Here is a 15,359-nt window from a genome sequence, read left to right as displayed (position 1 = left end):
GGGCGCTATCATATCTCACCAATAATGCTGATGCACTTTCTGTTTCAAAAGCCAAAGCTGCAGCACTACAAACTTTTCTACCCAACGCACCAGTCTTTTGCTTTTGTTTCTGGTAGAACATGTCTTTTTTTGACAGCTAATACTATACCTGTGGCGACCTGACAAGCAGGGACCGAGGACAGGACACTAGGACCCTGTGGGTCAAGAGGGAGGTGACCAGGTCACCAGACACAACATCCGGTCAGGGGACAGGAAGAGGACAGACCAGACTAGGGCGACCAAGGGAACGGACGTGGGTACGACCAGCTGCAACTAAGAAACCAATAAAGAAACGTAATTGTACCAACCTGTGTCCTGTGGATCATTGTCCTGCGTGGTGCCCACAACGAGGACACGACAACTGGCGACGAAGGTGGGATCGACGTGTGCCCATTCGAGATTTCGATTCAGGAGCCCACCCTGGATCGCGTCGTGAGGAAAGAAGAGGAAAGTGCCTTCAACGCGGGAGCCCACCCCGACTGATGTGGAGACGAAGACTGCTGACTCCGGTAAGCGCTGTGTAGCAGAAAGCGCGAAGTAAAAGGGAATTGGCGCGAGCTCTCGCGAGAGTCTCGGCGGCCATTTTCAAATCAGGCGTGAGAACCAATCATCGCGAAGAAAAAGACGGCGGCCATTTTGGAGTCAGGCATCGCATTGATTGGACGCGAAGCCTCGCGAGAACACCGGCGGCCATCTTAAGAGCAGGCGCAGGAGCCAATCAAATTGAAGGAAACTGCGGCGGCCATTTTAAAGAGTCAGGCACAGCGCGAAAAATCGAAAATAAGAGAAATATAGGAAATAAAGGTGGAAAAGAGACGAAAGAAAGTGCACACAAGAATAAAGGGCACTGAAAGTGAAAATAAAGGCAGAAATAAGTGCCAGAATACTATAGATATATATATAAGAAGAAAAAGGAAAGAAAAGAAACAAAGAAACTAAGAAAAGGAGAAGACAAAGAAATAAAACAAGGAGACATAAAGAAATAAAACAAAAAGGCAGAAGAAATAACACAAGGAAAAAGGACCAAGAAAGCCCAGAAGAGGCCAAATGAAGAAAAGACAGAAGAAACAACACAAGGAAAAGGACCAAGAAAGCCCAGAAGAGGCCAAACAAAGAAAAGGCAGAAAAGACAAGGGAAGCCAAGAAAATAAGATAAAGAACAGTAGAAGAAGAAGAAAAAGGAAAGAAAAGAAAGAGTACAAATAAAAGGAAGAAGGAAAGAATGGCAGATCCAAAGCCCAGCGGCGCAATACAGGACACCACTACCTTTCAACTTGTCGGATCCACAAACAGGAATAAGGTGGGAGAAATGGATCAGACGGTTTGAAAGATATGTAGATGATACCGATGTAGCAGATGGAAAGAAACGAGGATTACTGTTGAACCTAGCAGGGGATGACGTTGAAGAACTCCTGGTGACACTGCCTACCGAGGAAACAAAAACATATGACCAACTAAAGAAATGTCTAACAGCCAAATTCGACCCACAGCGCAACATTGATTTTGAACGATATACTTTTACCATTGCCTGTCAACAAGTCGTCGAAACACTAGACGACTTCGCAACAAGGCTGAGAAAGTTGGTAACACATTGTGAGTTTGACAAATTTGATAACGAGCAAGCAATCAGACTACGGATCATAGAGGGCTGTCGCGACACCGGATTCAGAGCAAGAATACTAAAGGAACCGACCTCATTGGAGAACATCCTGTCCCTAGCAAGAGCAGAGGCGAGAGCAACGGAACATGCCAAAGAAATGGAAAGAGGGAAAAGCGTTGAAGTCAAAAACGCACACTTTACGACAAACAGATATCGCACAGACCGATGGAAGAATGACCGGAGGGAACAAAAAGAGAGGAGACGACCTGAAGGAACATGCTACAAGTGTGGAATGGAATTTCCACACCGAGGTCCATGCCCAGCATTTGGCCAGACATGCAGAAGATGTGGTGGAAGAAATCACTACGCCAGCATGTGCCAAGGCGCACAATTCAGAGGAGACGACAAGGGGAGAACAGGAAGACAACAGGAATCGACAGCAAGACATATCAGGTACATCGACAATGACAGGAGAAGTTCATCACGAGGGTCAGGCGAAGAAGAGGAAGAAGTGAAAGTGGAAAGATTATACCACATGTCGGAGGTACGCATCGAGCGGAGCGAGGAAGAAGAAGCAGGAGAGACAGCACAGCCAGCAGACAGAAGCACCAGAAGAAAGATGGACCAAGCAAAGATAAGAGTAGGAGCGCATGAGACAGACTTTATACTGGACAGTGGTGCAACATGCAATGTCATGTGTATATCGGAATACGAGAGAATGGAAGTAAAGCCGGCCCTGAGAACGTCCCAGGTAAAGGTTTTTACCTGGGGGACAAGGAAAGAAATAACAAACTGGGGAGAATTCACAGAGGAACTGAGATACAAGGACACAATAAAAAGAGAAGACATTCATGTTCTACAAGGCGATGTCCCAGGGCCATGCCTGATGAGCAACAGCACAGCGAAAACGATGGGCCTTATAACGATGATATATAACAAAAATAATAGACCTGCTGAGAACAAGCAAAGAGAAGACTCAGGGAAGAAAGAAAGAGAAAGAGAACAAAAAAGAGTGATTGAAGGAACAAATACAACAAAGGGCGGCGGTAGAAAGAAAGAAACGCGAAGCAAAACAGAGGGCCGAGAACAACGATCAAGACGACGAGAGACTGACAAAAAGGGAGCAGAAGGAGGACCATGGAAGAACAGAAACAAGGCAAAAAGGGGAGAGCAACGACGAAGAAAAAGAGCGGTTGGCGCACTGAGAGCAGACGGAGGACAACAGAAAAACAGGAACAAAGCTGATGGCAGAAATGGACAATCAAAGAAAGAGAGCAAGGAAACAAAGAAATTACGTAGAAAAAAGTAGGAAGCCGAGACTGGGGAGAAGGGTCGACAAGACGGACCAAACATCTCTCTCTCTCTCTCTCTCTCTCTCTCTCTCTCTCTCTCTCTCTCTCTCTCTCTCTCTCTCTCTCTCTCTCTCTCTCTCTTCCTCTTTTGTCATCACCACAACAAGCAAATGCAGTCAAGGACTGAAGGGGCGGAAATGGTCAGGAAAGTAACATCATGAATATTTTGTTTACAACAAAGGGGGAGATGTGGCGACAGGACACTAGGACCCTGTGGGTCATGAGGGAGGTGACCAGGTCACCAGACACGACATCCGGTCAGGGGACAGGAAGAGGACAGACCAGACTAGGGCGACCAAGGGAACGGACGTGGGTACGACCAGCTGCAAGTAAGAAACCAATAAAGAAACGTAATTGTACCAACCTGTGTCCTGTGGATCATTGTCCTGCGTGGTGCCCACAACGAGGACACGACAATACCCAAGTCTGGCTTAGAGTTTAGTTTCAAATTTACAGAGTCTTGCTTAGATGGTTTATATTTTTTCAGAAGGTGTTGAATCACTGACTTTACTGTAGCCGGAGTACGGAACTTCTCTTCATACATTTCTGAAAATCCCAGGATCAACCGTAATATGGGTCTGAGAGAAGCTTGATAGAGCACAAACTGCTCTGGTGTTGTAGGGGTGCATCATAATCAAGGGAGGTCCGCACCCGCATGTATAATCTTTTATCGTGTTAACATTTGTGCCATTAGGATGTGTACTATAATAACATATAAAGTGAAGTGATAGAGATATTTATGTATAACTTGGAAAATCTGCATTACCATTAGTACAATTAGACTAAAATCTTGATGTGAAGAATGCTGCAGGTGACTAAGAGACATTATAATTTGCATGTTTATGTAACGCATTGATTTAAACATTCTCAGTAACAATAATCAAGTATAAGTGTGTATATGAATTTACGGGCTGTTTCTTATATTGGCCGAGTTCTGTAGGCCTAACTTGTATTTCTCCCTGTTGCTTTTTAGCTGCGTTTGCTAATAGAATTCCTGTGTATGCAGAACTTGTTCTTTCTCACATTTCTTTTGCAGGTGGAGAAATGCATCTTTGTTATTTAGAATAATGTCTTTGTTTAAGGAGTTAGGCTTAGGGAGGAGAAGATACATTGAACAACGATGCTGTTAATGTGGGATGATGTTCTTTCTCACCGGAGAGAGCCTGGGAATCAAGGTCATTGAGCCAAGGCCTGGGAGCATGGCTGTCTCATGGAAAGTTACCTACGAGGAGGTGTCTTGGATAAATGGTGTGATGTTGCACTGCCCTCTGGGAGTTTGCATTTGATTCTTGTATTGGGGTTAGGGACAGAGCCTGGGGACTTGTGCCTTGACTTGAGAGGAGAGAGCATCTTAGAACGAGCTCTGTAGCTTTATGCTACCTGACCCATTCAATGTGAATGGTCTTCTTAGGAAGCCTTCACAAGCTGACACCTTTTCAGAACTTTCCTTGGGAAATGCTAAAAAGGGATGTCATATTAGTGATATTGTAGGGACAGTCTAATGCTTTTTTTATCTACGACCCTCTAATGAGGAGGACTCTGGATGTCAAGGCAATAATCTTTTGCGTCCTGATTCTCGATGTCGTTATTTTGTGCCTGTTACACCGTAGGAGCGTCTCCTCCATTAGGGTGGAGGAGAGTCGCCCCACTGCTTTCTCGCAGTGCAAGAAGCAGAAACATAAAATGGTAAAACTACTATTTTATGTTACTGCTTCTCAAATTGCGAGAAAGCAGAAGGGTTTGGTTAGGGGGCGGGTGGGTGGTCAGGTCTGCTGGAGGGCAAGGGAGGAGTGGCTAGCCCAATGCTGCGGGCCCTGACTGTTTGGTCGGCCCTCTGGGGCTGCCCAAGTCAGTCATGCCCACTCTTGCTTTTCTCCATGTGGGCTGCATGCAGCCTACATTGAGAAAATGGCCTCCCCATAGGCGCCTGGCTGTGGGTCACCCCACCAATCGCAACGCTGCCATTGCATTTCCAAGTGGGGAGTGTTAACAGATGGAAATGGCTCTAGTTTGTCTTCCTTATTAATTTAGCTTAATAGAAATGAGGCTGCTGTCCAAGGTGCTGCCTACTGTTGGTAACCTGTCAAATTATTCGGTGGCAGCAGTTACTAAATTAGAGCAACTTGGAACTTAAAGTAGTCAGTGACATTTCCAGTGCAGTTGGATCCTGCAACATTACTGCCAGTTCTTTTTATAAACAGTTTAACCATTCTTTGATACTCACCATCTCTTGCATCCGAAGCTTTGCTCAGGGTGGCTGGTATTTCCTTCAACAGCATCGAATAAAAAAAGCAAAGAATGAAGGAATTAAGTCATGCTTATGTAGAGGCCAAGTCATATTCACACAACAGTATAAAATGCAATGCTGATGTTAAGTCTGTAGAATAACAACTATGAGATGGAGCAGAAAGTGCTGCTGACATGGTGACAAACAAGTAACGTGCTTTCAACAGTGAAGCTCCGACCGGCTTCCAGTGCTCCTGTGCTGCTCGTCAGGTGTGCGGGTTTCAGTCGATACTACATTTAAGTCTCAAATCACTATGCAATCTAGTGCTTGCTGCGTACAAAATAGATTTTCTCAAACAGAAGGGTGCACAGAGATGGGCCGCTGTGAGTGCTCAAATATTCACATTGTCACAAGTGGTGACAAAGGGAGCTATCAGGTCTCCAAGAATCCGCCCTTCTCCAGAAGGGCCCACAGGCTTCATTATAGCACAATCTTTCCTCATCTGGGACATGCCGCTTTAGAAGGCAAGTCTGTGTTTGATTTTCTTGTTTAAATGAATTTGGGAGAATCCTGTATTGCTGTGCAAGTTTTGCTGGCACAGGGGGTCAATATCTTGTTGACCCACAAAGTACTTGAGGCCATTTGTATCAATATTAGGAATAGCGATTACCTAATTGTGATTTTCTGAAAATTGCAATTAGGTAATCGCTATTCCTAATGTACGAAATTCCATGAGTTTCGTTTTGTGATTCCTAGGGGGCTGTAAATCGAGCTACCTCAATATTTATGAGGTAGGTCGTAATTTGCGACCCATTAGGAATTGCTAAATTCAATGGGGATAGTAGCCTGACGGGGTCAGCAGAACACCATGTCTGTGATTGCTTTTAAATACAGCAATTTTTTTTTATATACAGTCCATTTTCCTTAAAAGAAAACAGGTTGTGTTTCAAAGAAAAAAAATGAAAAGTTATCTTTTCTTTTTTGAGAGGAAGCAGAGGTCCGTGGAACTACTTCCTGCTCTCAAAACCCCACCATTCCCAAAAGGGAAGGGGTACCTTCTGGACGCCTTCCCATTTGCAAAAGGGTTACCATCAGATTAAATCAGATGGTAAACTGCAAATGTTTTGCGAACTGTATTTGGTCACAAAACATCCACACATTCACACGTACCTCTGCGATTCAGTATTAGAAAGGGACGCCCTAAACATGCACCTTCCGAATACTGAATCGCAAACCCATTTTATGATTCCGTAACAGGTTACCGAATTTCAAAATAGAGGTTGGTACATTGGAAACGGGTTTTTGCATTCGCAAACGGGCCAATTCTGCGAATCGGCCTGTTTGCGAACGCCAAATAGCTTCATACATGTGGACCTTAGCACCTAGCACCATACGAAGTTGAAAATAATCCACTACACCTTGTACTTATACTGTATATTTTTGGGTACCAGACAAACTTTCAATTGTGCCAGCATAATTTGTGCAATTTACATCATTAAGTATTATGCTTTTTATGTGAAATTCTATAATATTACACCATTATGTCACTTGGCACAACTGGGGTCGCTTGGGTATAATTCCAATCATAGGAGCACCAGAGAAATCCACGGACAGAACGTCCCTGGCTTTTGTTGGCGGAACTTGTGTTTTTTTGTACTATTTTTTTAGCATTAGGTGCATCCTCATGTCCAAAAGCTGACGCAAGGATGCATTTCACACTAAAATATAGTGCAAAATGCCAGATTTGCATTTCTCGTAATTTCACATCATTGTTCAAAAAATTCACGTAATGACACAAAAGGAATGTATGCACATTTTGAACATCTTTAGCAGTTTTAAATTGTTTACGTAACAGTGCAGTACTAAAAGTTATATGAGAATTAAAATTGCTCAATTACTTCCATTTGGCTTGATGTGGCAAAAATGACAGCTGGTTTTTAGATGACCAGTGACTCCTGAAATGGTGTCAGCTCCTGCCTAAAGGGAAGCCTTCCGAGTAGCTATGCTATAGTGGCAGCTAGTACTCAACACAAGGCACAGCCAAAGTTTGCAGTGCAGAATTTTCTATGTACAGCACAAATTTCCTAGTACAATTTTTTATTAGGAAGTACATTGTTAATTTAAACCATTACACCAGAAAGAATGTATAAAATAACCATACAATTTATATTCTTCAAATAAATTCATGAAAGGAGCATTTCTTGGCAACTTGGTATCAGCAGCGGCTGGTGTTGTGGACGAGTGGCGGGTCGGGCGGGGGCCGGCATATGGGATGCATAGGGGTTACGGGTGGGCTAAAAAAAACCTTCACAAATGGCCTGAGCACCATCGATTGTGCTCACAGACAGAGTGGGAGACTGTGCCTGCTCTCTCCAACCCAGCAACACAGCTGTGCCTGTCACCCCCAGGCCCGCCCCCAAGACTCGCCAGGAAAGGAAAAATAAAACAAGTGTTTATTATCATTGTAATTTTCCTTTCCAGCTGTTTTTGGGGGGGCAATGCTCCTCCACCATAGCAGAGGGGCTGTCGCTGTTAGGTATATATAAAGGGTCAAAGTGACTGTGCATAGCTTCTTAAAATTGCGTTTTAAGGGGGTACATCAGGAAACATTTATGGACGTTATGGACGTGGTTATACAGGGAGATTCAAGGATTCAGTGCATGCTTCAAGGATTGTTCTTTATAGCCACTGGCCCAGGTGTATCAGGCTCCATAGTTAGCCTTCATTTCACGGGGTCATTGTGGTGTTTCGTTTGGCTTTCCTAATTACGCACATAGTTTCACAGACACCAAGTTGCTTATAAATTTTAATAGGCAATGTAAATGTAAATTGATACTTGTATAGCGCACTACTCACCCGCAAGGGTCTCAAGGCGCTTGTACGAATACCGCTGTGGAACCCACCCTGGCTTTCCCTGTGAGGTGTCCACTCCTGGGCACCCCTAAGGTGGAGGCCAGGCATCCTTAGCGTTGTGGGGGCCGTTGTGGAGATTAAGCAAGCTATTGCCCAGAGTTGCAGAGTGGGACTCCATGATTGGAATAGGCACCGAGGCGAGAATTATCAGGTCCGTGGAATTTTGAGCCCAAGACCCGCCGAGGCGGGGAATTGAACCCTGGTCCCGGGCTAGATCTCTGCATCAGGGTCTGCCGCTCTAACCATTGATGCTCCGTCCATCACCACCCCCTTTTGTACCGCTTTTGGCCGCCATAAGTGTGGCAGGGTATGCTCAGACGTGAGTCCCTTGCTCACTTTGCCACTGGATTCAAGCAAGCCGGGCTTAAGACGGCTGGAATGCCAGAAACTGATCCTCGGAAGCTTGTTTCCGGTCCAGGGAAGACATGGCTTGGCAGTTCGGGCTGGACTGTTCCCATGAGGCACAGGGTCAGACTGATTTGCATATAGCCATGTCTGAACTGGGGTGGCAGAGTGGGCTAAAGAACGGTGATGGATTAAACCCAGATCTTTTGACTGGGTGTGAGTGTTTGATTGATTCAGATGCTCCGTTCATCACCACCCCCTCTTGTACCGCTCTAACCATTAAGCCACACTTCTACTTAAGCTGAGTAGCAGGTTAGCAGGTTAGCAGGTTAGCAGGTTAGGGTCAACAGTGGGCACTTGCAGGGAAAACGTCCAGCCCATGTCACCTAAGTCACTCAGAGACTCCTGTCCCCTTAAAGCCAAAGCAGCAAGTGTGTCCACACATACCAAGTGGGGCCTGAGGAAAGGTGTGTGATGGTGCAGACTCTGGCACTGGGACACAGAAAGGCCTGATGAGAGATGTGTGTGGGGGCATGTGACAGTGTCGAAGACCTTGAGAACAGGATCCAGAAATTGACTGAAGTGAGATGTCGGAGGGATTTCAATCAGATTGCTTTCTAATATTTAGGAATGTTGAATTTAAATGTGAAACTGAAGCGTTATGTACTTTTTCATGTTTACCAACATTAATATGATTTGTCACCAATGTTTCTTCAGCTTTTACCACAGAAATATGAAATAATTTCTGATTTTCACATATTTTTCCACAAATTTGAGCTATCTCTACTCAAGGCCCAATATGAAGCTGAAAGAGCTCCAAGACTATGAGTGGATGGACACTCCTGCCGGGTTGTCAAACCTGTGACGGATTTCTATGTCAGGACCGGAGGCGAGTGTTATGCTGTTCTTTCTTCACTTTATTATTAGAGCAGCCTTGTTAGAACTTTATAATAACCAAACTACATTTCCCTTGAACCACTAAAGAAGAAAACAGCACTGAGTCCATCTAATCTGCAGACAGTATTCCCTTTATCCTTGTGTGAAGACGCTCCTGCCTCCTGTTTCTTTGCAGCTCCAGCCGCCTGCAGATAAGTGGACTGGCTTTAGTGCCATTTTTTTTACTGATTTTGCCTTCATTATAACGGCCCTCAGGGGTCCTGCGCATTGCTTTATTGCACTGTGAATGCTAATGTTTGTTTTGCCTTTGTGGCGCGGCTGCGGGAATGCTTCGTCGCACCTTTGTTGCCGCTTCAGTTTCAGTCTAGCCACACTGTGGCGTGAAGGGTGCTCAGGGTGAAGTTTGCTGTCCGCTAGAGGGCACCACAACGCAAATAATTCAATTTGCTCAGCGCTTATCTTGCCTCCCTGTGCAAGCGCGCTATCTCCTAGCTGTTAAACCCCGAGCTGAACATCCAGCTGTGCCTCAGTCTACGGAAGTGCAATTCACCAGTAACGGCCCCAACCGCCTGGAGTCAGAATGCCCCAACTGGGGTCTGAACGATCAGATTGCATGACAAAGCCCACGCTGCCTTTGTCTGTAGGGATGCTGACCCCGACAGGAGAATAACTGTGTGTTTACAAACTATGACAGATCCCAAATGATCAAAATTGCGAACAGTCTTTCGTCTCCTGTGGCGGTAGGTCAGGGTGTTCCTCAAGGCTCTATACTTGCACCCACATTGTTCAATCTCTACTTAGAACCACTGGGAAACCTCCTAAGCAAATCCAGGATTCACTATCATCTCTATGCAGACGACACTCAACTCTACCTCAAGGTTGCCTCCACTCATGATCTCTCCTTCCTAAGCTCTACTCTGGACTCCATCCAAAACTGGATGTCAACTCATCAACTGATTTTGAATCCATCCAAAACTGAATTCCTCCTCTTCTCCTCCTCACTCTCCCCCCCCCCCCCCGGTTCAATCATGGATGGATCAGATGAATCTACTTAACAATAAACCCATCATTGTCGACAGCGCAAAATCCCTTGGAGTTATACTAGACAAAAAACTCAGTCTAACTCCCCATATCAATTCTATTGCAAAATCTGCCCGTTAGCAACTGCGCCTTCTTTGGGGAATCCGACGCTTCTTCCCGGAGCAGGACCTTATAACCCTGGTGCAATCGCTGGTCCTCTCCAGACTAGACTACTGCAACTCTCTTCTTACTGGCCTCCCCAAATCTCACCTGTCCCCACTTAAGTCTGTTTTCCATTCAGCAGCTCGCTTCATTTATGGGGCCAAAAGAAGCGATCACATCACACCGATGTTATCCACCCTTCGCTGGCTTCCCTTCGAGGCTAGAGCTATCTACAAGACCGCTTGTATCACCCACAAAGCCTTACACTCCTCTTCTCCTCGCTACCTGGCGAATAAACTGAAACTCTCTGGAGGCTCTAGATCCTCACGCAATGCGGAGAAGCTTCTACTAGAACCTCCCACTTTCAAGAAGAAGAGAACAATGGCCCAATCCTTTTCAGGCAACGCAGTGAGAATCTGGAACTCCCTTCCGCCTCAGCTCCGGACTTCCGCCTCCTCCCAGGCCTTCAAAAGGGACCTCAAAGTTCTCCTCCTCCAGAGACACCTCCAAAAGTAATTCACGTCCTCTTGTTATGTGGAGGAAGACTTTCCACGACCATGGAAGTGCCTTCCCAGGGTATTCCTGGGGTTGGAGTGGATGCCTCTTTGGAGTTTTTTCCATGTACTTGTGTTTGGTGCCCTTGTGTAACATGCACACACCACTTTGCCCTTGTAACACACGGTTTGCTACCTCTCACATGTTTTTACCTTTGATTCTGGCACAAGTGCCTCCTTGTCTTACATAACGCTTGTTCTTGTGCCCGAATGCCTAGCACCTTTTGCAGTATTATACCTCAAATGATACTTTGTTTTCTCTTGTAACTGCACACTTGTCACTTTTTCCTCCTGTGCACCTTTTACTACCTCATGTATTTTTGGCTGCTCACAATTTTTATTATTCTGTTTGTTCACAATTGTCACTTTTACCGTTACTACCTCATGTATTTTTGGTTGCTCACAATTTTTACTACCTCATGTATTCTGTTTGCTCACAATTGTCACTATTACCTTTACTACCTCATATATTGTTGGTTGCTCACAATTTTTATTACCTCATGTATTGTGTTTGATCACTAATGTCTCTTTTACCTTATGTAACGTAACGTATGCTTTTGTAATGTTTCTCATTATGTTTCATTTCTGTTCCTTTTGTGAAGCGCTCTGACACCTTCGGGTAAAGTCCGCGCTATATAAAAATGCATAAATAAATAAAAATAAATAAAATAAATAAATAAACCCTTTTAAACCAGTAGGTGTCCCCCAGGCTATATGTAGTACCCCCATTGGCCTTGTGGGCTGCCATTTACTACTTTCCTGGGCCACCCCAGCTTGAATGTTACACCTCGTGATGCAGGACTTTGCAGGAACATACCTAGAGGAGGAAAGCATTACCTACTTCCTCATTGATGAGAACTTTGAAAACTTCTGCGAAGTAATAGATGCAACCATCCACAGAGCTGTATCTGATGAGGTTCTGCCCTTAGAACATAGGCTCCGGCAGATGGTAGTGAAATACCTTAACCCCTACCCCAGCGGGAAGACCTTTCTACCTATACCTCTAGGGCTGCCTGATACCTCCGCAGAGAGCAAACGAAAGAAACCCTGGGATCAACTTAGAGGCTTTGGACAGGCTCAAGAGAGCCTTTATCGGCCACTACCACCCCTAGGGTTGGAACTCTTTGCAATCCCTGAACCTGTGACTTCACAGAGGCACCTGACTAGTATTATGCCAGGACCTTATGGACGGGGAGGCCTCTGATACGGATAAAGAGCTGGATCGGTCCTGGCGCCCCTACGACAGCAATCCCACCTCAGGGAAGGGTACCACTACCACAGAAGCTGACATGCTCGACCCATAAGAACAGATGCATCCCCTCTCAGTGGAATGAGCCCCAGCGGAGAAAATGTCTGTTTACGTAGCAGGGCAACTAAGGAACCCTCTAGACAAAGAGATACGCTACCGCCTCTGGGAGGAGTGCGCCCATCTGTTCCTGGAAGGCAGAGTAGCACTAACTCTGGAAATTGATGCCCGGATGGCTACCTTTCTGGCCAAGAACATACAAGATCCAAGAAGGAGATAGACCGCTCCAGACGCTCCAGTCAGGACAAGCTTCGCAATCACTCTGGCCCCCTTTCCAAGATCTTAGATATGCCCAAAGATGGCAATGTGACTGGCTTCCTCATCTCCCCAGAGGCTCTATCAGATTGGGCCCAGCAGGCCATCATATTCCTGGAAAATGCCAATTGCGCCATCTCCACGGAGAGGTGCAGGTTCCTGCTAATAAACATACACCCAAAACTGGGGGACCTGGCACTCTCAGAGGTGGGCCCCATAGCCCAGGGGGGGACTTTGGGGGATCCCTTTATGAAGGAGCTAGGAAACTTTGTTCCCACATTCAGCTCCCTGGATAAGGCTCAGGCAACTATAAAATGCATTTTCACACCCTGGGTTTTTACCGTGGCTGGTCGAGGCAGAGGGCGCTTCGCCGGCCGTTCCCAGTACCAAGCCCCCTCCAGAGGTCACTGTGCCAGAAGATGGCAGGACCCTGCTAAGTTCAGGAGCTTCTACCCCACTAAAGGCACAGTCAGGGAGGCTCCTGAGGGATCTCCAGGGGTGGCTGCAGCCACAACCCGCAGGTGTGACTGTGTGGTAGCCTGGCGGCTTACACTCACAATTGCGGGACAATTACATCAGACTCCTGGGTCCTTCAAATGATTCAGGGTTTGTGGATATAGTTCTAAAATTCCCCATGCCAACCGTCCTCTCCCAACCCTCTTTCCTTCTCTGAATCAGTCCTAGTTGACGCAGAAGTTGAGGATCTTCTCTCCAAAAGGGCAAAAGCCAGGACTTTCCCTCATCCCACTGGATTCCTCACCAATCTTTTCCTTGTGGAGAAGAGGGTCGAGGCCCAATGCCCCATAATCAATCTCAATGAGTTCAACTAGTGGTTACTCTTCCGCCACTTCAAAATGGAGGGTATCCACCTCCGATATAACCTTCTGAGACTCGGGGACTGGATGGCAAGCCAGACATAAAGGATCCATTCCTCACAATTCCAGCCTACCCTTCATACCATTGCTTTTTGCAGTTTCTCTTGTTTGGGCTGTCATCAGCGCCATGTTAATTTGCCAAGGTCATGGACCGATGGTGGAACACCTCCAAGCCAGGGGCATACGCCTCTTAGTTTACTTGATGGCATCGTCACCATAGACCAATGGTCAATTAAACTGTCCGAATAGTTGCAGATAACTGTCGACCGCATGGAGTCCTTGGGCTTCATCGTCAACTGGAACAAATTCATCCTGTTGCTGACTCAATCCATCGTCTTCCTGAGGTTTTGTAATGGACTCAGTTAAGGCCACAGGTAGTCTCCCCTCTCGAAAACTGACCAAGATCAAACTGGAACTGCACTGAATGGTGGACAAACCATCCACCTCCCTCAGGCACATTGTGTGAATAGTGGGGCTCCTATCATCCTCCATACAGCCCAACTTATCGGGACCTCTACACTATTGGGCCATTTTACCTTCCGCAGGGACTCACCTATTCTCAAACGGTCCCCTTATTGGACAAATCCTGAGAGAAGGTGAGATGGTGGATTGCCCACATAGAAGCATGGAATGGGTGGGCCATTTTCGGCCTCCAAACGGACCTGATTATCGAATCCAATGCCAGCGCCACAGACTAGGAAGCTCAATGTGGAGAATTCTCCACGTTGAGGGAAAATGGTACTTGGATTTAAAATCCTTTCATATCAACTGCCACAAACCGATGGCAGGCTTGTTTGCAGTGAAATGCTGGACGAAGGACAAGAGTCAATGTTGTGTTCTCCTAAAGATGGACAATGTGGTAGTGGTCCGATATATCAACCACCTAGGAGGCACAGGATCCTGAGTGCTCTTGGATCTGGCTCAGAGTTTTTTGGACTACTGCTTTGAGAATCACATCTCGGTGATGGCGGAACACCTCCTAGGGAAAGACAACCAGGTAGCAGATTGCCAATACAGACATTGACAGGATTTGAGCCTATGAAAGTTGGACCCTCTAGTCCTGCAGAAACTCAGGGCCAGGTGGGGCCCATTTATGGTAGACCTTTTTACATCTCGCCTAGACCACCAACTGGTCAGGTGCTTCAACTGGAGATCCGACCCCAATGCAGCGGCGGCAAAAGGCTTCCTGTAGGATTGGCAACCAGAAAAGGGGTATGCTTTTCCCCCATTCGCGATGATAATGCAGCTATTTTCTCAACTTCAGCAGGTGGACATGGTGGTAGTGATCCTGATGTGGAGATCTCAAGTGCGGTATCCAGTACTGACAGAACTTTCTTTGGATTCTGCAATCATTCTACCCCAGTTTCCAACTCTACTATGGGATACCACCGGGAATCCGCACCGTCCGGTTCTGGGCGACTCACTACATCACATGGTGTGGAGGATTAACGAGAACAATGGAAAGTCCCAAGCCTTTTGTGAAACGCTGTATCGCTCCTCTCTAACCCCTGGTCTGACAGCATGATCAAACATTATAGATCGGCCTGGTCTTGATGGTTGGGTTGGTGTCACCAAAGACTCCTGGATCCTGTGGGGGCAGACATCCATATCTTGAATTTCCTGGCCCCCCGTGCCTTGGAGGGCATAGCCTATAGGTCCATCAACACCTTCTGGTCAGCCATTTTGGCAGGACATTCCCACATTCGGGATCGGCCGGTGGATGATTATCCTCTGGTCTTCAAACTCCTCAGAGACATCTGTTTATTCCTTCGCCCGGAACCAAGGTATTCCACTCTCTGGGATGTTAATAAGAT

The 15,359-nt window shown here is 46.2% G+C and overlaps 1 protein-coding gene across 1 annotated transcript in view; it reads right to left on the bottom strand.

Annotated features, from left to right (window-relative positions):
- CNGB1 (cyclic nucleotide gated channel subunit beta 1) overlaps positions 1 to 15,359 on the bottom strand; it is a 1,191,945-nt gene that overhangs the window by 1,071,946 nt on the left and 104,640 nt on the right. The window contains 1 exon segment of the mRNA XM_078668834.1: positions 5,216 to 5,258. Within this exon segment, the coding sequence (XP_078524960.1) occupies positions 5,216 to 5,258 (43 nt within the window).

This window comes from Lissotriton helveticus, chromosome 12, assembly GCF_964261635.1.
Source record: "Lissotriton helveticus chromosome 12, aLisHel1.1, whole genome shotgun sequence".
NCBI classification, from domain to species: domain Eukaryota; kingdom Metazoa; phylum Chordata; class Amphibia; order Caudata; family Salamandridae; genus Lissotriton; species Lissotriton helveticus.
Note: the sequence above shows the minus strand (reverse complement) of the source record. Positions and strands in the feature narration are given on the sequence as shown.